The sequence below is a fragment of the Dryobates pubescens genome, chromosome 6 (assembly GCF_014839835.1).
Source record: "Dryobates pubescens isolate bDryPub1 chromosome 6, bDryPub1.pri, whole genome shotgun sequence".
NCBI classification, from domain to species: domain Eukaryota; kingdom Metazoa; phylum Chordata; class Aves; order Piciformes; family Picidae; genus Dryobates; species Dryobates pubescens.
This window is the reverse complement of record NC_071617.1, coordinates 45,568,289-45,594,493: the sequence shown is the minus strand read 5'-3', so window position 1 is coordinate 45,594,493 and position 26,205 is coordinate 45,568,289. Positions and strand designations below refer to the sequence as shown.

At 44.5% G+C, this 26,205-nt stretch overlaps 2 protein-coding genes across 3 annotated transcripts in view; one reads left to right on the top strand and one right to left on the bottom strand.

Annotated features, from left to right (window-relative positions):
* RBKS (ribokinase) overlaps positions 1 to 18,622 on the top strand; it is an 87,397-nt gene extending 68,775 nt beyond the window's left edge. For both annotated transcript variants that reach the window (XM_054162430.1, XM_054162429.1), the window contains one exon: positions 17,911 to 18,622. In XM_054162430.1, the coding sequence (XP_054018405.1) occupies positions 17,911 to 18,084 (174 nt within the window). In that variant the 3' untranslated portion in view covers positions 18,085 to 18,622. The remainder of the gene's footprint in view (positions 1 to 17,910) is intronic.
* A 439-nt stretch (positions 18,623 to 19,061) lies between these two features.
* MRPL33 (mitochondrial ribosomal protein L33) lies at positions 19,062 to 25,957 on the bottom strand. The gene is made up of 4 exons (XM_054162428.1): positions 25,848 to 25,957; positions 24,095 to 24,113; positions 21,537 to 21,643; positions 19,062 to 19,375 (listed from the first exon to the last, which is right to left on the bottom strand). The coding sequence occupies exons 1-4, from the start codon at positions 25,867 to 25,869 to the stop codon at positions 19,326 to 19,328; spliced, it is 198 nt and encodes a 65-aa protein (XP_054018403.1). The 5' UTR covers positions 25,870 to 25,957; the 3' UTR covers positions 19,062 to 19,325.
* Positions 25,958 to 26,205: the final 248 nt, after the last annotated feature.

Below are 26,205 nucleotides of genomic sequence, written 5' to 3'. Positions count from 1 at the left end.
TTCATCAGCTTCTACATGGCCTCTGGGTTTACAGTGCCAGTGTTGTGTGCACAGAAGTCCTGCATTAGCCCGATCAAAATCAGGAGATCAGGCACCTGCATATCTGGCTTAGGTATGGATGTATTCTCTGCAAAGGCAAATTGGAGACACGTGGGCATATGCTGTTTAAACGGCAGTTTGGAATCACCTTTCACAGTGGTCTCCCCAGTAATCACAGCAAGTCCATGGTCTCCCTTTTAAATCTCATGGAGAACACAAAACATTTAGCTTCATGGTATTTCTAAGGAGGACCATTAAATATCCCACATTGTTCCTTATATTGCCAGCATTTTCCCTGTCTGGCTGTGCTTTTTAGAATAGAATAGAATAGAATAGAATAGAATAGAATAGAATAGAATAGAATAGAATAGAATAGAATAGAATAGAATAGAATAGAATAGAATTAACCAGGTTGGAAGAGAACTTTGAGATCTTCAAGTCCAACCTATCATCCAACACCATCTAATCAACTAGATCGTGGCACCAAGCACCCCATCCAGTCTCTTCCTAAACACCTCCAGTGATGGTGACTCCACCACCTCCCTGGGCAGCACATTCCAATGGCCAATCTCTCTTTCTGTGAAGAACTTCTTCCTAACATCCAGCCTAAACCTCCCCTGGTGCAGCTTGAGATTGTGTCCTCTTGTTGTGGTGCTGGTTGCCTGGGAGAAGATGGCTACAACCACCCTTCATGTAGTTGTAGACAGCAATAGGGTCTCCCCTAAGCCTCCTCTTCTCCAGGCTAAAATGCAGGCTAAGATACAGGGTATGCAACCTGCTGAAGGAAGCCAAGGTCACAGGTTGAGGTGCCATGCTTAGGAGACACATTTATAAGACATGATAAAATTTAAAATTTAATCTACTCAGTGATGCCTGAAGCTTGACACAAGTGTCTGATTTATTCTATCTAGTCCTTCTCTGCTCAACATGCTCAGAGACAGATGATACATGCTATTTGTCATAATCATAAATGTTACCATTATTTTTACTTGTCAGCTCTGCAAAGTGAAGGCTCATTACTATAATACAAAGATGTCATCAGATGTTTTATGTTCAAATCTTAATAAGTTTCCCTCTGATTTCTTATTACAATATGTTAGATCGTTCTTTTTTACTCTTTTACTGCTGTCTACAACTCCCTGAAGGGCGGTTGTAGTCAGGTGGGGGTTGGTCTCTTCTCCCAGGCAACCAGCAGCAGAACAAGAGGACAGAGCCTCAAGCTGCACCAGGGGAGGTTCAGGCTGGATGTTAGGAAGAAGTTCTTCATAGAAAGAGATTGGCCATTGGAATGTGCTGCCCAGGGAGGTGGTGGAGTCACCATCACTGGAGGTGTTTAGGAAGAGACTGGATGAGGCATTTGGTGCCATGTTTTAGTTGGTTAGATGGTGTTGGGTGATAGGTTGGACTCAATGATCTCAAAGGTCTCTTCAAACCTGGTTAATTCTATTCTATTCTATTCTATTCTATTCTATTCTATTCTATTCTATTCCAGGAGAGGATTTAAAAGGCTGTCTGTAAGGGTTAGCTTGCTTGCCAATCAGCCTTGCATTGAACTCTGAAAATGTTACACAATCTTTATTTTAATAAAGGCTCATGTAAGTGCACAGCTATAGCATTTTAAATATGTCTTGGTACTCAGGCCTATGCAGTAATTGTGGGCTGGAGAAGACAGTGTGGTTTAGCGATCTGAACAAAGGGCTGAGTAAGAATTCCAGGCCTCAGCAAAGGACTTGCTGTAAATCCTTGGGAGAGTTACTTGTCGTCTTTGTATCCCAATTTATCTATCTGCAAATTGGAACTGCTATTAATGTATTGTGTGTAAACCGTGAGAAGTCTGTTAGAGATCAGAACAGAACCTGGGAGGCCTTTTTCCCAGGCTTGTCATGTAACCTCAGGCCAGTTGTGCTTGTTTGGGGGCTTTGCAAACTCATTGAAGTTCTTCTGCTTGAAGTTGAGAGGTCTCGTCTGCAAAAATATGGTTTACACTAAAATTCTCTGACTTAGCTGCATCTTCTGGTTTGGAGGAAGCCCGAGCCAGAGGAGTGAAGTGGACACTGAAATAAAGCCTTAGAATATAAATAAATCTAAACCAGTCCTCCTAATAACAGCAATTCTTTGTCTCCTGACTTTGTGGCCTAACGTCTGAGGCTGAAGGGGATATAAATACAACACTCTGTGCAATGACTAATTACTCAAAATTCTGTGCATCAGCAGAAGTGGGACTTGTGGTTGACTCTAATATTATCAAATGCCTTTGCTATTTAATAATCTTGTAGCCGTACGTTATTTAGCATGCCATTTGCACAAAGAACAGCGATTTTATTTCAGCTATCTCTCAACAAAGTAAAAATGCAGCATTTGGCAGACAGTGTGTCTGATGTACAGTTCTCTAAGTTGCTAAGAAGAAAAAAATGTTGTTGAGTATTTAACCTTTTCCCACCCAAGTATGTGGCAAGAAGCAGTAAAGTGACCGCAGAGGACAAGGTCTTCTTTTTCTTGTTTCCTTTACCTTCTTTATTTTTCACTCAATCTTTCCTTTCTTTTTCAAGAAAAGAGAAAAAGTTGCTATCAGGCAAACAACTTCTCTGCCAGGGGGGTTTATTCACACACCAGCACAGAGAAATTATGCCCGGGGCTTCCATTAACATCCCGCAAACTGACAGCATAATAGCTTCCTTTCTTTAACATAGATCCAAAATAGGTTAATAAATACATTTAGTTCCAGTCATAGCCCACTTTCTGACTTAGCCTTCTGCATTCACTCTTTTACAAATATGGAATCCATTGAATTTTGGAACAGAAAACCCACAAGGAATAAGTTAATCTGCCAGACGCTCCAATCAGCAGTCTGCACTGTAAATCTATTTACAGCTGCATCTATTATGCTCTGAAGTTCAGCTGAACTTTGAAAGGGCACATGACTGAAATCACTGCATTTTGGTTGACTCACAGTTAAGTGTAGATGGAAATTGCTTGGCTCACTACAAGTTTCTGATTCAGGCCTTCCAAAAACACTTCACTTGTTGAAGGCTTTGTCAGTGGTCTAAGGGTATACAGGTATCCTGTGACAAGAGGAACTGCAACAGTTGTGTCCCTCTGCATTAGCAGTCAACTGAGAAAATGTTGGAACAAGCACACGTGGGCCCTCTTTCACCTTTGAGAGCAGAAGGCTGTATTATCCCCATTCTATGGATAGGGAAAATAGAACAAAAGTGTTAGCAATTCAGTGCTCTGAAGTGCTCGCTGGAAATGTTCTCCAAGTCTCATCAGGGGTTGGGGTGATGTAGCCAAAACTGAAGCACAGGCATATATTGTCCTCTGCTACTCTCTTAACTTCTGGACAACATTGTCGTGGAAGGAAGCACTGTTTATCTGCTTAGTTACTGACTATTTTAATCTGTAAGAACAAACAATGTAAACAAAACGGGCGAACAGAAGCAGGCTTGTACAGAACAATTTGCAGCCTTGTTTTCCAGTGGAAGATTCCACAGACCACCCAGGCTTTGCTCTAGTCTTTTTCCCAACCGTGGAGCATCTAATTAAATCCCTCTCCATTCCCAGCTCTAAGTTGAAGAGAGCCTACAGTCCTGTACAGTTTCTTTCCAGATGGAAATGCATAATTTAACAGAGATAGAGCTGACAGGGAGAAGTGGGCCTAAAGCACTATTAGCATTTGCCACAAATTGCACTCAATTGCAAGGTGGTACTTAATGAAGATGTAGAATAAAAAGAACATAAAAAACAGCATTTAATTTTCTAAGCCTCTTCTAAAAATGCAGAGTCCAGACAACAAAAATGTCACAGTAAAATAGAATTTCTGTCTCAGTTGCTGTAGTGATATCAAGAATTGTTTGGTTTTGCTACACACCTCCAGTGCCAGGTCATGACGTTTTGTCCCATTGCATCCCACAGCTTTGTTCCATGTATGTGTGTACATATATGTAAAGTTGCCAAGCACCTCACATTGCTTACAACTTCTGTACCACAGTTCTGTAAATGGGGTACAAAAGCAGACAGGGACCATCTTGTCAGTGGAAGATGAACCTGCTTCCCGACTGGAGGTAAAATTTTGTCTGGATATCAGCTGTCTCCTTTGCAGAACTGGATGTCTTTATTGATGTCGTGGAGGAGTCACCATCCCTGGAGGTGTTCAAGAGGGGATTGGACACGGTACTTGAAGCCATAGTTTATTAGTCATGAGATGTTGAGTGACAGGTTGGACTTGATGATCTTTGAGGTCTTTTCCAACCTTATTGATTCTATGATTCTATGTCCATGTAAATGAGGAAATTCATAGCAGTGCAAGTTGCTTCTTGAAGACACCCTAAGAGGTTTGTGAAAATGCACTACAAGGACAGTTGCTTTGGCTCCACCACTATCATACTGAGAAGTATGACAGTGTGGAAGTTAACCCACTTGACTGGAATGGACAGAAAAAGTAGGGATGCTAGCAGCAGTTATGCACTAACTCAAACATTTTGTTTGAGGGACAGAACACATGAAAGGTACAACATCCAACTTCTGGGCCTGAGACTGTATTCTGATGAGATCTAGGGAAGCTGAGTTCTGAGCTATCTTTGTGCCCTCTCACTTCTGGGATACTTTAGTAAATGAAACAGTACTATCATTTATGCAGGTTGAGAGCAGAGTAGGAAATGACCTTTTTATTGCTGTGCTTGGGCTAACTATGGCTTGCAACACAAGTCACAATCATTGCAGCAGAATGTGCTGCATCCCTTTGCTTGATTTGCTCTCATCTCCTTGTTTTTATGATAAAACCAGCATAGGATCTCCTCTAAGAGGATATTAAATCCTGGTATGTAGCTCACCCTGTGTTTTGAAGCAGGTGCTGGGCTGCCAATGCAGGCACAAAAACCAGTGTCAGTGCATAGTGCTCTGGGATATCCGAGTTGCACAAAGCATGGAGAGGAAGGAAAACCAACTGGGTGCAGCTATCCTTTTTAACTAAATTCCTGCTGTTAAAAATAGCTACCGAAATCTGGCGCTTCTGGCACATCCAGAGCATCACCTTCCTGAGTCTCTTTTCTGGCCTAAGCCAGAAGTTGAAGTAGGAAGAAGTAGGAAGTTGAAAATGTGAACCACTGTGTAATAGTGCAGCATATTCTTGGCCAAATTCCTTATTGTTTTTTACCTTTTGCATTTAAGGTTAGCTTACAAATGTCATCTGCCTCCTTTTCCTCTTTAAAGCTCATCTTTGCAGAACCAGGGATCATCCTGGCTGTTGCTGAACATAACTTACTCTTCTCAGTTAGCTTACATCTGTTCTGGCTATGATGAGAGAGGAGGCAAACCTTTGCCTATTTAGTTCCCCAGAAATGCCAGCTGCAGTAACACTGATATTGAACTAAGACCTGATTCCCCCCCACAGAGTTTTCATTTGCCAAGTAGTTTTGGTCACCACAGAAACCAGAAAAGTTTATGTTGGATCAGTGATATTGCACAATTAGGTTTTCAAAAGAACAAGAAGAGAGAAATGAGAATAGTGGGGCAATCAGGCCGATTTGCTTTTGCGAATTCTAACCACAGAAAATGCCAGAAGTTTTACTTCTTATCAAGATTGAAGGAGTACCCTGTCCCATAGATAGAATGTGGTTTAGAGTTTCAACTAGACAAATGGAAGGAAGCTACATGCATAAGTTTTGGTGATTAGGAATGTCTTTAATAGCCAGATTGCAGTTAAGTTATCACTTTTCTCAGGGATTTGCTTTGTGTTTGTGTGTGTAGAGGTAAAAATACAGATACAAAAGCAGCTATCCTAGAACACCTCAGTTGTAGGAATCCAAATTCTTGAGTTCTGGGAGCAATGTTTAGCAGCTGCTTAAATACCTATAAGGAGTATTTGGTTTATTCATTTTAAAGCATAAATTGACAGAGACATGTAAAGGAAAGGTAAAGAAACTCTCTAGAAGCTTGTGCATCGTTTCTGGTGCCTGTGATTTTGTTACCAAAATCATTTTGCAGGCATTGTGTTTGTTGGAAAGATCCATTCTGCAGGTAGTCCTGCAGAGGATGATTTCTGTCAGAAATCAATCTGGCTGTTGGAATGGACTGCCCAGGGAGGTGGTGGAGTCACCATCACTGGAAGTGTTTAAGAGGAGACTGGATGAGGTACTTGGTGCCATGGTTTAGTTGATTAGATGATGTTGGGTGATAGGTTGGACTTGATGATCTTGAAAGTCTTTTCCAACCTGATCTATTCTATTCTGTTCTATTCTATTCTATTCTAAGCTGTGTGTTGGTGCTGACCTACTGCTAAAGCCCCTGAATGAGTATCAGGAACAGTGTGGTCAGCAGGAGCAGGGAAGTCATTCTGCCCCTGTACTCAGCACTGGTTAGGCCACACCTGGAGTCCTGCATCCAGTTCTGGGCCCCTCAGTTTAGGAAAGATGTTGAGTTGCTGGAAGGTGTCCAGAGAAGGGCAACAAAGCTGGGGAGGGGTCTGGAGCACAAGCCCTATGAGGAGAGGCTGAGGGAGCTGGGGTTGCTTAGCCTGGAGGAGAGGAGGCTCAGGGGAGACCTTATTGCTCTCTACAACTACCTGAAGGGAGGTTGTAGCCAGGTGGGGGTTGGTCTCTTCTCCAGGCAACCAGCACCAGAACAAGAGGACACAGTCTCAAGCTGCACCAGGGGAGGTGTAGGCTGGATGTTAGGAAGAAGTTCTTCATAGAAAGAGTGATTGGCCATTGGAATGTGCTGCCCAGGGAGGTGGTGGAGTCACCATCACTGGAGGTGTTTAGGAAGAGACTGGATGAGGTGCTTGGTGCCATGGTTTAGTTGGTTAGATGGTGTTGGGTGATAGGTTGGACTCAATGATCTCAAAGGTCTCTTCAAACCTGGTTTATTCTGTATTCTATATTCTGTTTGCTGCATGCCTACCCCACAGGTTAAGGACGATAGAATAGGTGGGTAGCAGAGAACAGTATTGTAGAGCAGAGGAGCAGTTTTGGCTTGTAGGTCATGTCCATGTGAACTTAAAGAGAAGAGGTGCAACTCAAGTACTCATCAAAAAGATTAGACAAACTCAGTAGTAAAAACAGTGCAGGGAGCTGGCAATAGGACAATGCTAGAGTGAGCTCAGATGAAAAAAAACCTACCAACCTCCTAAGTTTAGTGTGGGTTTTTCCCTCCAGGATAAGTAGATCAGCGGTAGGCGGGAGCAGTGGCCAGCCAACAAAGGCTAGATACTGTGGTTTTGAAAGAGGCACTCAACCATATGGAGCTTTCGTGCAAAACAAGAATGTTTTCTTGATCAATTCCAGGCGAGATGGCAGTTGTGTCATCCTGAGTGCATCTCATCAGATTAGATGGGATCACTAGGAGTCTTTTGGCATTTTCAGTCTGAGAGGGGGAAAAAAAAAAGACACATGCAGCTAGTGAAATTGCCCAGAAAGGAGATTTCCCCCTTCTGACTTGGCTGTGAGATTGTGGGGTCCTGAAGCCGTGTGAGCCCCTGACATGATACCAGGCAACACAGTTGGTGACAATTTAGCCAGTTGTCTCCCGGTTAGGGAGCTCATTGTTTGGAAGGGAAACATCAGAATAACATGATGTGTTCTGAGAAGAGCTTCAGCTCTAGTTTCATTTGTTTATTAAATGAAATTTGTGAATTAACATAGAAGCATGAGCTCTGTTATGAAGAAATTACAAGTTGGCATGACTGTGACATGAATAACAACAGGAGTGAAGAGCTGCTCAAGGAAGTGAGATAAGCGAAGCTTTTGATTAGAGTAGAAGAGTAGGTTCATGTTGCTGAGGCTTGATAAACCAGTTTGAGAAGGACAAATCAGCCTTCTGAGGAGCTGCTATATTTAGCACTGAGCTTCAGCCATGACTCTGATTCTGTGCAAGTTCAAACTTTGGGAGAGGTAGCATGTTCAACTGCAAGTCCATCTGACTTCTGGTAGTGGCCATGTCTGCGTGCTTCGTTGTTGTTGACACATCTTGGTGTATGTGCTCTTCTTTGCAAGAATGCCACTGGAGTGTTTTTTATGGAGCTGAAGTGCTAATGAGAGTTTTCCACTACTGTGTTGTGTCCATCTTAAGTTTTCTACCTGCACTCTCACAAGAAAAACAATGTGGAGGGTTTGCTCTGCTGCTTTTGAGTTTCTCTGTGAGGTATAAACTTTCAGAACAAATAAAAGGCCACAAATCATAGCTTTAAGTGTGAAACCAGGGAAGAAGCAGGTACCAAATCTGCTTGGGGAGAGGCAGGACCAAGGCTGCTTAGGAAGAAGTGGATACCTAGGTACTGAAGCTTAAACTGAAAATTTACACAGAAATGTATCCTAAACTGAAATACTCCTTGCCAAAATATCTATCATCCTGGTAGCATAAGAATCAGAGAAATCTTTGGTTGACAGGAATCTCTGAGGTTCCACAGCATGGATCCGTTGTTTTCAGAGCAGCATGTGGAGTTCCTGGTGCAGAGTTCTTACTCCAGTGTGGAAGAAATAAATTCACCACCTCTCATTAATGCTGCCTGGAGTTGAAAGGAGTTTGTATGAGCATCACTACACTGAATTGTCTTGATGATTCAGAAAACAGAGTACTTCCTGTGGGTCAATACTTTTTTGGCTTTCTGCACTTAGTGTGTAACACAGAATAACTTTCTTCCCTGGTGCTGAGTGGCATGCTGGAGTATTACTGCTAGAATTTAGGTGTTCAAGAGGGGATTGGACATGGCACTTGGTGCCATGGTCTAGTCATGAGGTCTGTGGTGACAGGTTGGAGTCGATGATCTTTGAGGTCTCTTCCAACCTTGGTGATACTGTGATACTGTGAAGCTCTCCTGTGCTCCCTCCCAGATTTCATCAGAGAGAAAGCTATCATCTCACAGATATCTTGCAGTATTTTTTTTGTAAACAGCCAGATGAGAGTTCCTCTGTTCTGGTCCTCAATAAAAGCCTAACAGAGCTGTGGGCAGCTTGCAGAGATGGCATACTGATGTTGGATACCTCAGGTCTGTGGTTCCCAAGCAGTGTCTCAGTGTTGAAGAATGGATAGCTTGTATGACTCCCATTAAACACCATGAAAGATCAGGAGCTCTGGTTGCAGCCCACAGATGTCTCAAAGTGGATGTTCCTAACGTTCTTGATCTTGACATGGGTTCATCTCCCATCATGTGAAATGCCAGCTCTATTACCTGCCTCCAAAGCAGATGCTGTATAAGGCCTTTGAAATGTAAAGCAGGGCTGTGTGCTATTTCCAGATCTCTAGGTATTTTCAGCTGTGCTTTCTATGTGAACTACAAATTAAAAATTGCAGAGTTGTGGATGTTGTGTTTTATTTCCAGCTTTCACCACAAACCAGATAACTTTTCAGGGGAACTCATGCATCTGTAATGCTTGTTGTTGATCTTTTCAGAAACACTGAATACCTTAATGTAGGAGGGTGTTTCAGAAAGGAAAGAAAATGCATGCAGGAGGCCTTATTTTGAGATTAATCTCTCAGGAATGCAGGGGGTTAATGGTCAGGCTGATTAATCACTGTTAATGAACCATCAGGAAATCTGTCAGGAAGTGGGTAAAAATTCCTTGCAGCTGATGCGAAGCGCTGTGTGGTGTGCTTTGGTTTTGATGTTTTCCAAGTGATAGCCTACAAGGAGTGTAGTCTGGTTACCTCAGAGTTCTCAAGGCATGTGTAGGACCAGATGACATGCTGCCCTTGTTCAGTTAGAGTAAGCAAGCAAGAACTTTTCCCCATGCACTTCTATGGAAGTGCAGCACAACATAGATGCAAGTCAGGGGTTGCTCCTTCCCACAGCTTCCCAGAACAGAGTCTGAAAATGGTACAGAAGGGAAACATGATCCTTCCCTCATTCCTCTGATCCAAGCCCGAAGGTACAGGGGAAAGAGTGGAACAGACAGCTTTCCCTGTGTAAAGGAGGAGCCAGAGTATTAGGACTCACATAAACAGCTGAGTTAATTAATTGCCTGGTGTTGACCAAGGGAGAGTTTTCACAGTTGACTTAAACCGATGCAAGATGCTGCTGCTGCTGCTGAAAGGAGTGTTTCCTAACCTCTTTCTCCTTTGCACTGGAATAGCTATCATGTGGTAATACAACAGCTTGCTGACATTAGTGGATACTAATGTTTCTTGGTCAGTGTTGGCTGGCTTAGCCTCCAGGAGGCTCAGGACTGACCTGCCTCACTGCTTGGCCACACGGTGGCTGGATCTGATGTAGGGGAGGGCATGGGAACATGAGGCAAGGATAAAAATGAGTGGAGGCTGAGCCTTTCAGCAATCACATAACCATGGATTGGCTTAAGCCTGTTATGAAACTACCATCTGAATCACTGGAATTAAGAGTGCACAACCAACCTACAGGGAATGCAAATCAAAATGTGTTAGCTTACACCTCCTGCTATTGTTAAACGGTCACTGACTGCAGCCCTCTGCACATGGCTGGGAGAAGGATATTGTGGGGCAGCAGCACAGCAGCTCCCCCAGGCTTGGTCTGAAGTGTGCAGACCACACTGGACAGTGTGTTTTGGGGAAAGCAAAGGCAAAGAAGAAAGGAACAGATGAATGCCACTGCCCTGGGTTCTCTCTTACAGATGTTCCTTTAACTTAGGGTAACGCATTCTAGCTTGCTTTTGTGACAAGACTGCAGAACCACTCAGTTACCAGAATACAGATAAGGCACAGTAATGGGGTTGTGAGACCCTAAAAGTAGACTAGACTAGACTAGACTAGACTAGACTGGACTAGACTAGACTAGAATAGAATAGAATAGAATAGAATAGACCAAACCAGGTTGGAAGAGACCTTCAAGATCATCGTGTCCAACCTATCACCCGACACCATCTAATCAACTAAACCATGGCACCAAGCACCCCATCCAGTCTCTTCCTAAACACCTCCAGGGACGGTGACTCCACCACCTCCCCAGGCAGCATATTCCAATGGGCAATCACTTTTCCTGTGTAGAATTTCTATTCTACACAGAATAGTAATGGAGTCATGAGACCCTAAAGGTGTAGTATGCTTCTCCAAGTACTTCTCCTTTATTTCCAAACTGAGCAGCTTTGCAGTGCTCTCTGCAGTCTGCATGAAAAGCCAGACTTGGACCTAAAAAGGAAAGCCCTGCTATTGATTTCAAGTTTGGGTTTTATTGCAAGATTTGATAGTTCCATGCTATGTACTTCTTAGCATTTTGTTCTGGCTTAAAACTTGATACAGGAGTAACCTCTTTGTAATTTCCAAATATTTCAGGTTTTAGAGGTTTGTGACCACAGGTCTGCTCCCTTCAGCACAGCCATGCAGAGCCCCACCAGTGTCTGTGGGATGCCTTACAAAGGCAGCAGATTGTCCACACAGGATCAGCAGCCATGGGATAGTCACTCTTGTTAGGCCTTGAGCTGAGGAGATAGGTTTAAAATAGGTAAATTACTTTAATTTCAGGAGATTTTTCAAGATGGTGGAGTTAGATTAATTTAAAGACCTTCTTAATCCAAACTGCCAAAATATCTCTCCAGTGAAACATAAGGAAAAAAGGGGTGGGGGATACTAAATCACCCAAAACTAAAATTTAAAAAAAAAAAAAAAAAAGAGGAAAATTGTATTGCCCAGGCAAATAAATGTCAAAAATAAAAGTAAAAAAAAAAAACAGCCAGTAACATTTCCAGAAAGAAACCACTCTCCATCAGGTAGAGGACAGACAGGGGATGTTTCAAGAAGGCAGTCATGAAAAAAAAGGGAAAAAAAATGTAACATGTATACTTGATTCAACCACTGTTACCAAGACATATTTTATTCCCTGAGCATTTCAGCTGAAACTATAGAATAGAATAGAATTAACCACATTGGAAAAGACTTTCAAGATCATCAAGTCCAACCTATCATCCAACACTATCTAACCAACTAAGCCATGGCACCAAGCACCCCATCCAGTCTCTTCCTAAACACCCCCAGGTGACTGCACCATCTCCCTGGGCAGCACATTCCAATGCCCAATCTCTCTTTCTGTGAAGAATTTCTTCCTAACATCCAACCTCAACCTCCCCTGGAGCAGCTTGAGACTGTGTCCTCTTGTTCTGGTGCTGGTTGCCTGGGAGAAGAGACCAACCCCCACCTGGCTACAACCTCCCTTTCAGGTAGTTGTAGAGAGCAATAAAGTCTTCTCTGAGCCTCTTCCTCTCCAGGCTAAGCAACCCCAACTCTCTCAGCCTCTCTTATCTCTTAGCTGAGACACAGGCCGCCTTGGCACAAGTGTCTGAAGACTGGAAATGTTTCTCCCATTCCGCTAGTAGCCTCTCATCAAAGCACAGCCCAGGGATTCTTGCAGGGGCACACAGGCTTTCCCCACAGATGAGGAATGGCTGGTGAGCTCACAGATGTTTTTGAGTTACATAGGGCTCATTTGTAGTTTGGGTACAGTGTAGGCAGGGGTACAGCAAGGAACACTGAGCAGATGTGACACAGGGAGATAACATTTATAACATAACCCAGTATCACATGGTTGCAGAGTGCTATAAATACAGCAGGAATTCTCCAAGGCTAAATTCCTTTGACAGAGCTGGGCATCTGCGTTGCTATGCATTTAGAGTGCACTAAATCAGTGTATTCCTCAGGCTTCGTTCATTTGTGTGTACACTGCTGTCAGTGCTCCTGGGAAACCATAGGCATCATTGCAAGGAGCATCATTGATTCTATGTCAGAATGCAGTCTTTGACAGCTTTTGGATTGATGTTTCGATTTATTCACTAAGTGAAGAATTGATCACAGACATGCCTCATGTTTCTCTGGCTACACAACACATCATTCCTTCTAGGACTTGGTAACAGGCTCTTACCATCTATTCAGTGGACTACACAGTGTGTATGTGACTTCTTGAAAAGTTTTCTGAGGTTCAGTAACAATGCCAGGCTCCAGGAGCCAGAGCCCTACTCCTGTTCTTATATGGCTGCCATTACACTTAGAATCATAGAATCAATAAGGTCAGAAAAGACCTCAGAGTTCGAGTCCGACCTGTCGCCAGACACCTCATGACTACTAAACCGTGGCTTCAAGTGCCACATCCAATCCTTTTTTGAACACCTCCAGGGATAGTGACTCCACCACCTCCCTGGGCAGCACATTCCAATGGCCAATCTCTCTTTCTGTGAAGACCTTTCTCCTCACCTCAAGCCTAAACTTCACCTGGCACAGCTTGAGACTGTGTCCTCTTGTTCTGGTGCCAGCTGCCCAAGAGGACAGCCTGCAAAAGCTGCACAAGAGCTTGCCCTGCAGCAGGGCAGTGCAACTGCTGCAACATCATGAACTGTTGCTCCTGGCCTCCAAACCTTTTTGGTGAACAAGACATTTTATTGGATAAGTGAAATGCATTCTATTACTCTACCCATGATTGACTGAAAAAATGCTTTCCTTGCTGAAAAGACCTGAACAATATAGTTTCCACTTACAAAGCACTTTCCTTAAAAAGCTTCTCAGGGCAGCAGTGTATAAAAATAGTTATACTAAAGTTGTGAACCAGCTTCTGACGAATCAGGACTAGCAAAAGCTAAGGGTATAAATAGATGTGTTTTCGTGGGTTTTCTCTTCTCTTAGAGGCACAGAATCCCAATCAGTGCTGAATTGTAGCAAACAAAAATGCCCTTTTCCAGACACACAGGAAAACAAGGACCTTTGAGACTAGTGGCACAGGATATAAACAGATCTTCAAAACTGCTTCAAAGCCATAAAATTTAGTCAAAACCGTAACATTTGCATTGCAGAACTAGCCATGCCATGCCAGACAAATGGGGTTTATCCAGCTATTGATCTCGTACAAACTGGCATCCCCTGCATTAGAGAAAGGTTCTTGTGTAATGTAACTGAAGTTATAGTTTTATAATTATGGAATGAATTGTCTCCAGGCCCTCAAGCATATGAGGATTATCTCAAAGTCTGCAATGCATTCGTATTCCTGGAAGACAAATGCTGAAGAATGTAAAATATTACGTATTCTGTGTTTATATTCTGTCAATGGGCAGAAAAAATGCACTTCACTGGTAGTTTTCAAAATTTGGCAAAGTAACTTGGCTGGTTGGTTGCAGCGGTTGTTAGGTTGGTTGGTTGGGACATTGAGATGCTTGAATGTGTCCAGAGAAGGGCAACAAGGCTGGGGAGAGGCCTTGAGCACAAGCCCTACAAGGAGAGGCTGAGGGAGCTGGGATTATTTAGCCTGGAGAAGAGGAGGATCAGGGGAGACCTCATTGCTGTCTACAACTACCTGAAGGGAAGTTGTAGCCACGTGGGGGTTGGTCTCTTCTCCCAGGCAACCAGCACCAGAACAAGAGGACACAGTCTAAAGCTGCACCAGGGAAAGTTTAGGCTGGAGGTGAGGAGAAAGTTCTTCACTGAGAGAGTCATTCGTCGTTGGAATGTGCTGCCCAAGGAGGTGGTGGAGTCACCATCCCTGGAAGTGTTCAAGCAGGGATTGGACATGACACTTGCTGTCATGGTTTAGTAGTCATGAGGTGTTGGGTGACAGGTTGGACTTGATGATCTTTGAGGTCTCTTCCAACCTTGGTGATTCTGTGATTCTTATAACAGGTTTTGAACTGGCTAAATCTAAACTTATTTATTGCTGTCTACAACTACCTGAAGGGAGGTTGTAACCAGGTGGGGCTTGGTCTCTTCTTCCAGGCAACCAGCACCAGAACAAGAGGACACAGTCTGAAACTGTGCCAGGGGAAGTTTAGGCTTGAGGTGAGGAGAAAGTTCTTCACAGAGAGAGTTGTTGGCCGTTGGAATGTGCTGCCCAGGGAGGTGGTGGAGTCACTGTCCCTGGAGGTGTTCAAGAGGGAACTGAAAGTGGCACTTGAAGCCATGGTTTAGTAGTCATGAGGTGTTGGGTGACAGGTTGGACTTCATGATCTTTGAGGTCTTTTCCAACCTTATTGATTCTATGATTCTGTGATAGTATTTGCAAATGCAGAGTCTAGATGATCTTTACTTTACTCTGACCCTGTGCCTTCTGCTCTGGGCTGACCTTTTCTGAATCTACTAAACCCAGTGTAGTTTAATCCACAATACCAAAGAAGGAAGGTCTGTCTGTTTCTTCAGGCTGAAAATAGCTCTTACTGCAGCCAGCCTTGCAGCTGAATCAGTTCTGCTACTGCTCTTTGTGTTTGACCACTCATGTCTGCACAGCCCAGAACCAAGTTTGAACAGGGTATCTGAATAATCACCCTTATCCATGCTACTGGTTTCAGTGTGGTGGCTCCTATACTGAAAACACCACACATGCAGACACTTACTTACCAACAACTGAGTTTATCCTACCTGTGGGGTCTGCAGAGGCTGAACTCTACTGTGTTGGTCTATGTATGGGAATTAAGGATTTCAGCATAAGTTTACTGGCATCAAATCCTTCTGTATACTCTCCAATCCTCCCATAATCTTATTGCTTGCAAAAATACTAGGGGACCTCTTCCCATCGCACATGGAAGCCTACTCTTCACCCCCTTTTACCGCTCTGTAGTCATTTCATATAGTTCAGCCTCACCCAAAGGGAGATCTACAGCTGTCACTACCTCAGAGCATCACCCAAAAGTGGAGAGCTGTGGTAGCACTGAAGGAAGAGCTGAAGTTCCCTCTCACAATAGAATTATAGAATGGTTTGGGTTAGAAGGGACCTCTAAAGATCATCTAGTCCAGCGCCCCTGGAGTGAGCAGGGACATAAGGCCTGGCTGATTGTTAGTCATGTTTTTGCTCCAGCAGCAAACAGTGCAGCAATTAGGGCAGTATTTAGGTACCTCCATTAAAACAAGTAAAAATCCAAAAGTCAGTATTCTGCTCCGTGCTGCTCCTGGGTAATAGTTTATGCTGTTTGTCACCAGATACTCTGAGTGTTCCTCATTAAAATAATATTTGGCCACTTCCACTATGAAAAATGTTCACTATGAAAAACGTTTGATGAAAGAATGATGTGTTCTTCCTGCTAGAGCCACAGCATAACCGAGCTGCTTGCTGAAATTGTTGGTTAATAGTAGCACCAATATGGCTTTAATAATTAATCCTGTGCTGATTAGATTATAGGCTATGAGATGGGCCAGAGATTTTTGTATTGTGCATCAGACAAAAGACACTGGCAATGCTTAACTAGCAGTCACCTGCTGCTGCTCCACCTGCCATTGTAGGAGCACTCTGAAAACCAGAAAAGAGACCAAGGCCCACCAAAAATCGATAAAAACCTTCGCCTGCCCCTCACATGCTTGGGGATACAAAACTGTTGAAACAGGTGGTGTCACAGCTGCATGCCAGCACTCAGCTTCACTGATTAACTTGTAATTTGCCAGGTAGCACTCTCCATGGTACCCCATTGGGAAGGTGGTGAAAGACAGTGTCCGAACGTCAGGCTAAGCAAGAGTTAAGCACAGTTTCCCCACCGGGAACACCAATGCAAACAGCTGCTGGGGAAGGGCTGGGCAATGAGACACAAGGCTTGGCATGGGCGTTGGTATCCTGTACTCACCCCCTTTAGGGTTCCCTTGCAATTGCCAAGCTGCTCTGCCCTGTCAGCTGCTTGTAACATTACCAACTCTTGAAGTGCCAGAATGGTATTATATGCAGCTGATTTTAGGGTAAGGAGTTTTAACACTGAGCACCTCTAGAAATCAGAGTCGGAAAATTACTTCCTAGCCTTGATTTCCAGTTAGAAACTTTGCTCAGCTATCTTAGCTAACATTTTCCAGGCCCTTTGCTCTTGTCTCATGACTCTTGGGGCCTATTTAACTGCAGAGGCAAAATCCCTCAGGGGAGGCAAGTCCTTATACTGGTTTCTTCAGTAAAATAAGATATTACCAGGGCATCCAGCATAATACTTTTACTGGTATAAAAGTATGGTTTAAAAAAAAAGAGACCTTAGAACCAGTTTTATGGTACCAGTAAGAAAAGTTACCGGTCTGGCCTTAGAATTCAAGCCAGTTTTACAGAAGAAGGGGGAAAGGATACTATGGAATGAAATGAGCAAACCAAATTAAAAATTACTCATTGTGACAGTTGTTGGGGATGCACATCCAAACCAAGTTACTGCTAAAAAGCACTCAGGAGGCAAACAGCTGTCATTCCCTGCTATCAGAGTATAAGTAGCGGAACCTGGGCTGAGCAAGCCAGGCACGGGCAGCATATGCCCTGCTTCCCGAGGGCTTGCGTGGAGCGTGGGCAGAGCATAGGGCAATTCTCATGGGTGAACATGGTCATGGGAAGACATCCAGGACATGCCAGAGCTCCAGGTTGATGTCACTGTTCTCCACACCCCCATGGTCAAACTCAGCGCAGGTTGCAGCACTTGACTCAGAAGTGAGTGGTATATGTGATAGCACAGACCTTCCTCAGTGGGACCTGTGTAATGAAGAGCAGCTAAGCTCTGGAGGCATCAAAATGTATTGTCCTGCAACTAGGAATTTACAGACACCACAGGCCACATGACTTATTTTTTCCCCTTTTCTCTGTCCCTTCTACCAGTGCCCTTTATGAAAAACAGAAGTTAAATGAGAGAAATAGCTTTAATGAAACGTTCAGGTTGAGAAATCAAAACTGGGCACTCCAGCAACAGGAAGTTTCAAAAGCAGTGTTTATAACAGCAGTTTTCTGAACTGTAGCACACTTGCATTTTTTTTCCTTGAAGTTTAAGCCATATTGTGGTGTGTACTTTGCACTCAAGAGCTGGGCACAAAGATGGTACAGTGGTGTTAGTTTAACATGGCAGAATTTCCCAGGCATAGAAAAGTGAATTGAACTCAGGCCCTGAACAATTTCCTGACTCCTGCAGGCAGCGCTGCAACTTTTGATTTTTCCAGTAAATGCACCTGAATTGTGTCCTTGTGCAAGCAGGCTTACATTTGTTTGTTATTTTGTTCTAGGGAGCTGGAGACAGTTTTGTGGGAGCACTGGCCTTCTACCTGGCTTACTATCCCCAGTTACCCATGGAGGAAATGATCAGGAAATCCAACTGTGTCGCATCAGTGAGCGTCCAGGCATCGGGGACACAATCTTCATATCCTTACAGGAAGGACTTGCCTCGGGACCTTTTCTAATTGACATTGTCTAGCTTAGTGTACTGATTTTATCTTTTCCCAGACAGCATTATTCTCCTGACTGCACTGAGATTCTCCTCTGCTAACTGGAAAGACCAGGGAAGTCTCTGCTTCTTACTTGAGGAATCCTGTCAGTTCCTGTTCTACAACAGTGAGATAAGGTGGGGGTGGAGGGTCTTATGAACACAGCACAGCAGGTCTCTCTGGTCCCAGACACAACCACTGGGCTTGTGGCCATCCCACACAATGTGCTATACTGAACTACACAAAATTTACAGCAAAATGTCTGGAGGGTACAGGGCTCCTGGCGGTAATTTTTACCAGAACTTCTGATGTGTGATGCCAGCATGCGAAGCAGAATGTCAGCTTTGAAACCGCAACTGCAGTCCCCAGCTGCAGACACCACGGCCAGCATTTGGCTGCTAACAAAGCACAGAACATCAAGCCCTGGCCCATCTCTTCCCACAGGCCCGAGATGCACGCTGCAGCACTGCACTCTGTGGCTCTGCCAGGCTGTGGAACATGCCTCAAACTGAAAAGATGATGAGACTGCGACTGAGGCAGACTTTGCACAATGTTTCTAGCCATATTGCTCTAAACATAGGTGAGCTACTTCACAAAAACTTGCAAAACCATCAGAGGACTACTCTGGCTGTCTGACAAAGGAGAGAAAAACCCATTCTACTTGCCTTGCTGAAAATTTCAGCCCTTTTACCCACGGCCACAGCTTATCCAAAAGCTCTATTTCACCAGATGCCCATTCGTTCATCCTTGCCTAGGGAGGAGCCAGTGCAACACTACCCCTCCAAGGAATGACACCAACTCGTGGTCACTACTGTTGAATCTGTGGCTGGTAGGTTAGAAAAACTTGCCATTGAATTCCTGCTGTGGAAAATGTTAATTTTTATTGCCTTATAAAACAATGGTTCCTTTGAAGATTGCAGCCTGTTTCACAATGGAAAACACAGACAATGGGATTGGCTATTTAATTTTTTTAATTGAGCACTGTAAAAATAACTCAAAAGATAAATAAATGTTACTGTGATGATCTATGTCCAGACATTAAGAATTTTCTCTCTCCGCATTGTTTTAGTCACAATGGCCTTCAAATCACAGGAGATGGTGATTCCAGTTCATTTCCTCTCTTTCAGACCATGTTGTTCGATTCCTGAATCAGCGCTCACCCTGTCCTCCCCCCCAGCTCGTCCTCTCCTCAGGCATAACTCAAGCCCAGTCACTGTTCAGATGGAGCGGATTTTTCTCTTCTCTGTGAAGAGGACACGTTGTTTGGCTATAGGAAAAAACAGAATCTGTTAAGAAGCCTGAAGTGCTCAGATGCAATTCAGTGACCCTACGTCCCTTTCTCCTGGCTGCTTTTGCTGCTTAAATGACTGCGGAACAACTGACTGACGGCACTGCTGTTAACTGACTCTTGGATGAGTTTACTAGTGCTTTCACTTTACCACATGCGATTTTTAGTTCCTAAGAGGTCCATTTTACCTCTGTGAAAATAAGAATCGGGATTTGAGTGGCTGAAAACACTCAACAGCTGCTCTGTGTGACTATTATGAGTCACAGCTACTCAATGTAGGGACAAAAATAGGTTCTTGCTGCTTTCTACTACTCTTCAACTTCAGAGCCCAAACAACTACAGATGAGCTGGATCTGGTAGGTCTCTCAAACTGACTGAAAAGTTAGCTAAGTGGATCTCTCAGTGAGGCACAAACTGACCTCCAAGGCCTGATGCAGATGCTAACAAAGGCAGTTCTGCTGCAGTTAAGCATAACCAGTGCATTACTAAAAATAAAATCTTAAGTAAAGAAAAAAAATAAAATACAATAAAATTAAAAAGTGAAGCTTTAGAAGGGATTTGAAAAGCACCACCACTGAATTAAGCTTCACTCTATGAATGCTTCAGAAAGCTACGCAAGAGCAATCCACGCAGTAACAAAATCTCTTCCTCCACATAAAAGTTTCGCTTTCAGAAACACTGCAATTTAGTAACACATGCTGTAGCTGGAGTTAGAAGGTAGTGAAACTTGGACACCAGTGCCACTACTTCACCAAAAAGCTTCATTCTGGGGAGATCCCAGGTTTTTGAGAAGTACAAAACATAAGGTGAGAATGCATGCCAAGTGAAAATGCATCCAAAAACATATTCCTGATGTGAGTTGGTATCTAGACTCAAATTTACTTCCCTTCACACATGCACCACTTTCTCACATCGGTTTTTTGCTTGTGTTCTACTACAGGCTACAAAGATCAGAGCTTTTTTTTTTTTCCTTCTTTAATTACTTTCGACTTCATACTTCAACAACCTACTACAGGTTCTGCAACAGAAGCACTACTTAGCCTGAGCTCCCCGCTCTTCACATTTCCTACGAGTTGCAGAGCTTCTGGAGGATCCCTTTGCACAATGTTTCAATGCATCAATTTAAACTTCTCTTACTCAAGACAACAATCCCAGTGATCTCCAGTTCCCCTTCTGCATGAAATTCAGAAGGAGAGCTGCAACCTCTGTCATCATGAGTGCTTTGCTGAGAGCAGGCTGCATCTCCAGTGGTGTCTCTCAACTGCCCCAGAGCTCCTGTACTGTTAGAGCTCAGTAGGGAAAGGTTACTCATCTAGCAAGAACATAAAATTGTAAGGAAAAAATAAGCTTAAAGCTTGTAACTACTGAGATGCTCAATACTTTTCTACAGATTTAATTAAGTGGCTTTTGGCTCCAATTCCACCATGCTCTTTTTAGAATTTAAACAAAGCCAAGCTAGGTTTCCTCAAAATAAGCTTTTTAGGTTAACTGCATACTGGTTTCTCCCCCAGAAACTTGAGCTTTTAGTCACCTTCCAAAAAGCCTGGTGAACAAAAGGCAGCTTGGCAAGTGCTATATAACCCTCCAACAAACCAGACTCATACACAGAAAATTTGCAAGGACCAGAGGAACATACAAGACCCATAAACTCATCTGGAGAGTGGTATCATTTGTGGAGGTGGAAGAACTTGTGGTTAGTTCTCTAGAACTCCATTTTTTAAACTATTTTGTTAAAATGTATTGTCAAGAGCACCCGTGGCAGCTTAACAGGACACTTCTATTGATGCATTCTTTGTGGCTGCTTGTGGGAGGTAGCACTGTCTAACAAACCACACAAAGAAACAGAATGAAAGAACTCTTGTGTCACTTTGCTTTGCCACTGACATGTGGCATGGCTGTCATCAAAGACTCTGATGTGTCAGGCAAGTCATTACTGTTTCACTGCAACAATCTGTAAAATGAGGGTAACATTTACTTCCCACTGGAATGTCATGATGAACAGCAACTGTACAGTCATCTGAGTATGAAACATGTTATGACATAGTCTGCTTAGATTGGAAAAATCCTGTTCTATTCAAATCTTTTGTACAACACACTCATGAGAAGCTTATACAGGCCGACTTCTTCCCCAAGCTCTTACCGATGGGATCGTATCTCAGCAGGACCAGTTTTTCCTGCAGCCGGAGCCTCCTGATGTTGAAACAGAAGCCTGTCTCAGCTGCACTTTGCATCCTCACCAGAATGTACCTAAAGTCATAGAGAATGTCTGTCTCAGTGCACAGGCTCACGGCAACAGCCTGCCACTCTCTGCCACGGCATGGGCAAATGGACAGAATAGAAGCCCAGAGAGAAGTAGTTTCTCCATAAAACAGTAACAGGGAAGGAGGAGAAAAAAAAGGGGGGGAAAGGAACAAAACAGTACCAGCATAAAACTGAGTCACTATGGCTTAAAAGAGAACGGCACAGAGGAAGGATGATGGTACTTTAAGGTGGTTGGGCTGTAGATAACACTGTATCACTATCACTTCCACATGCAGAGAGGAACAAGCAGATAAAATGTAACAAGAGGCATGCAAAAGGAGAAGTACAAGGCTTTGGCGCTGTCCGTCCCACCACAAATACAGGGCTTGAGGTTGTCCCAGCCACAGGACCCAGCTTCCCCACTGGAAGGGTCTCAGTTTGTGGCACAGACTGGCAGCAGCTACAATGTCCTTGGGAGCAGCACAAGCCACAAGACTGAAAAAGCCACCCCTGCCCTGAAGTATGCAGAGATCCCCACATCTTCCCAAACACAGGGCATCTTCTGACGTTTCAAAAGTAAGGTCAAACCCTTCAACCTGTCTGTAAACTATGTCCTTCTCTTCCACTGTGATATAGCAATTAATACATTCCTCCATGTGGGCATTCAATTAATTTTGCTGGATTTTCCTACTTCTAATACAAAATGGTCAAAATTATCCTTGAAGAGACATCCATTCATCCTCACTTGTGCACCTCTGACCAGTGTGTTTCTTTCAACTCTTCAACTTTGCAATTTCATTTACTGTTGAGTTCAAAATAGACAAAAAGATATTGGATTTCTGCAGACCAACTGACCAAGCACAGTCTAGGGATTATCCTCAGTTGTTGTCCTCTCCTATACACTACTGCAGGCGTGATAAGTAGCACCAGTAGCCTCACAGACTCCTCCTATACCTCACCCACTACCTCAAAGCCTCTGTGCAATTTCCCCTTTCCAAAGGAATCAGTGGTATCAATGTGACCAGGCCTTGAAATTCTTGTGCACCATGTGTCCAAGGCCAAGCTCTTTCTGAACAATACACCTTGTTCAAAACACCTGCTGCCCAATGAAGAAACTGAAGTAGGAACAAAGCAAGAAAAGAACAGTGGAAAGCTATCAGGACATAGGGAGAAAACTGAAGGAGAGCACAGAAGGATAAATAATAAAAGGAGATAACATACTCCTGAAGTATATATGGGACTATGCAAAGAACAGAGAAAGGAACATCAGAGGAATAAAAGAAGGGGTGGTGAGGAAATCACCACATTACCATTAGCAACATAATTTCTTAAAGCTACTTTTTCACTTCACAGAAACATCCTGCTGTGCTGTGTTTGTTTCCGTGAACAGGTAACAGTAGGACACTGAGATGTCAAACAGCTCTCTTCCCTGTCAAGTGCACACTGAGCAATTGCTTTCTTAATTGAAAATCCTGACAATTGGGCACACATCCTGGAAGAGAAGAATCTCTTCGAACCCAGAAGGTGGCTGGTATGGCACTGGTGGGGGCTGAGTCTTAAAAAAAAAAGGAGGAGGAAGTGTACCAGAGGCCTTAGTTCCCAAGGCTGTGCAGTACCAGATGTAATGCACTCACACAGAATGCAGTGGAATATATTCACATAAATGTATCACTTTAGCATCCCGGATTTGTCCAGTGAATCTTCTTTACAACAGGAAGTCATTCTCTCCATATGATCTCATCTCCTTCCATCTACACTATATATAAGACTGCCTGCATGCTGAAAACTACATATTCCTTCCTTTCCAACCCTTACAACACATCGACTTTCTTTACAGGCTGAAGGAACTGCAACTTTGTTCCAGAGCCCAGTAGCATCTCTCCCGGAGCTGGACTACAGAGCAAATCAAGATGCCCAGAGCACTGACTACACCCCATCCACACCACACACACCAACATATGCACATGCTGAAACAGGGAAGTGTTCTGTATCCTGCCTATGAGGAAGGGTCACCAGCACCTGCCCAAAGCCCAGCCCACAAAGACCCATGCTGTACCTCTGATTGCCCTCCTCATCTAAAAAAATATGAAAGGTAAACAAGAGGAAGATTATGTGGATAATTTAGAACCTCTCTTTAATCATAAACACAGGAGTGTGCTTCCCCTGCACAGGGCTCTTAGGATACTGCAGCTCAGCTCAGCCTGACAGCCCACAGGACAAAACCTGCCTTTACTGCCTTTTTAGAACCTAGGGGATTTTTCACACTAATCTGTGCTTACCTAAAAATTAAGCAAGAAAAGACACATACACAGAAGGACAGAAAGGATGCAGCTAGAGTCAAGGACTGCAATTCTCTGGGTTATATTACAAAACATGACACTTCTCTAGATTTTTTTTAAGTCACTTGAAGATACAGAGTGGTAACAGAAATCAACTGGTGAGAAAAACGTCACTTACTTAGATTTGCTCTTGGCCACTTGTTTTTTTTTGCAGCATGAGGAAAAGAAAGAAGAAATGGTTATCATTTTATCTTGTTTCCTTTATATGCAACATATCAAGAGTTTTCCACTGCCTTCCTTTGCATTAACCCCAGAGAGATTGTGCTGAGAGATTTACTGTCACAGAAGAAATGGCCCTGATCCTTCCATCTATGTGGCTCCTAGTGCCTGCTTTTATTTTGCCATCTTGCCACCTTTATGGCTGTACAGATGCAGCACAAGTGCAGACTGCACTTGTTACAGCCTCCAGATGATTTCAGTTTAAAGCTTCAATGCTAAATTCACTAGATGAATACATCATTAAAATTATGTGTCCAGTTCTGGGCCCCTCAGTTTAGGAAAGCTGTTGACTTGCTGGAACATGTCCGGAGAAGGGCAACAAAGCTGGGGAGGGGTTTGGAGCACAGCCCTATGAGGAGAGGCTGAGGGAGCTGGGGTTGCTTAGCCTAGAGAAGAGGAGGCTCAGAGGAGACCTTACTGTTCTCTACCACTGCCTGAAGGGAGGTTGTAGCCACGTGGGGTTTGGTCTCTTCTCCCCGGCAACTAGCACCAGAACAAGAGGACACAGTCTCACACTGCACCAGGGGAGGTTTAGGCTGGATGTTAGGATAAAGTTCTTCCCAGAGTGATTTGCCACTGAAATGGGCTGCCCAGGGAGGTGGTGGAGTCACCATCATTGGAGATGCTTAGAAGAAGACTGGATGGGGTGCTTGGTGCCATGGTTTAGTTGATTAGATGGTGTTGGACTCAATGATCTCAAAGGTCTTTTCCAACCTGGTTAATTCTAGTCTAGTCTAGTCTATAAAATAGGTATGAATTAACACTGCTGGTGAAAACTGCAGTCCCACTCTCCCCTACTTGCTTACACATACCTCTGCTCCAGTTCCTACTGTGTGGCCATATGGTGAACCAGATCAGGGAGCTGTACGCAGGTGAGAGTAATCAGAGGCTGGTTTTAGGTCCCCTGATCTAACCCACCATACTGCATGATCAAAGAAAATTACTTCCATTATCTCAGTGAATTTAAAGTAATCATAGCTCTACTGCCTAAATAAAATTTTTAAACTCACAAAAAACCAAACTTTTTTTTTAAATTGCTCATCTATATTCAGTCTCTGCAAATCTTGTTAGGCCATCGTTACCTTCCATCTTTTACACTGTTCCTTCAACACACCCCAAGCCTATCCAGATAACGTGACGGGCACATCTGTCACCTCATACTCTCCCCAGTCCCCACCCGACTCCTTCCAGCAGCTTCCTGGTTTTCCATGGAATCACCTTCTCCAGCCGTTAGCATTCTTAAACCACTCAAGAGCTGAAGCCTCCTAACCTCACTTCTGAGGTTCCCAAGTTCCGCTTCCCCTAAGTTCTCCATCTCGGACCCTGCCAGAGGGGACACTAACAACGGCACCGCCCACAAACACCCCCTCGGCTTCTCTTACGGGCCCTGCTGCTCTTCACCTCCCACAGAAGCCGCCCTCCCTGGCGAACAAGACCCAACCGGCCGGGGACCCCTGCGTCCCTTCCCCCAGGGTAAGCGGGATACGCTCGACGGCCTCCGGCTGCCCCGCCCCGGCAGGAGGCGGCGCTGGCCACGCCGGGAGGCGCAGGCCCCGCGGCTGAAGGACAAGGGCAGGTCGAGCCGCAGCCGGGGCCCCCACCCGCCTCCGCGCCTGCCGCCGCCTAGGGCCGCTGCTCCCCGCGCCACTCACAAGCCGCCACCGTTAGAAACATATCGGCGGTCCTCGCTGGGCGGCCCTCGCTGAGCCAGCCGGACGAGCCCCCTTCGCCGCCGCCAACACCACTTCCGGGTCGCCCGGCAGAAGCGCTTCCGGCGCGCGCCGGTGCCCGTAGCCTGCCTGCCCGGCCGGCCGCGCTCCGGCTCCAGTGCCGCCCGCCGCGTGCGCGGGGCGGGGCGCCGTGACCGTTAGGGGCTGCCGTGGGCGGGGTGCGTGTGACGGGCCCGGCAGCGCCGGCCAGCCCGGGGGGCGTGCTGCCCGCCTTCGTCCCGGTGTCAGGGAGCCAAGTTGCTGATACAAGGGGCCCAGTTCCCCTTCTCGCCAGACAGGC

What these genes read in the sequence shown, in the direction of transcription:
- MRPL33 (XM_054162428.1), bottom strand. Translation starts at nt 25,869, where the DNA reads ATGTTTCTAACGGTGGCGGCTT. An exon ending in GCTGAGATACGATCCCATCG is followed by an intron (nt 19,376 to 21,536) that starts GTAAGAGCTTGG and finishes TTTTTCCTATAG; the next exon opens with CCAAACAACGTGTCCTCTTC.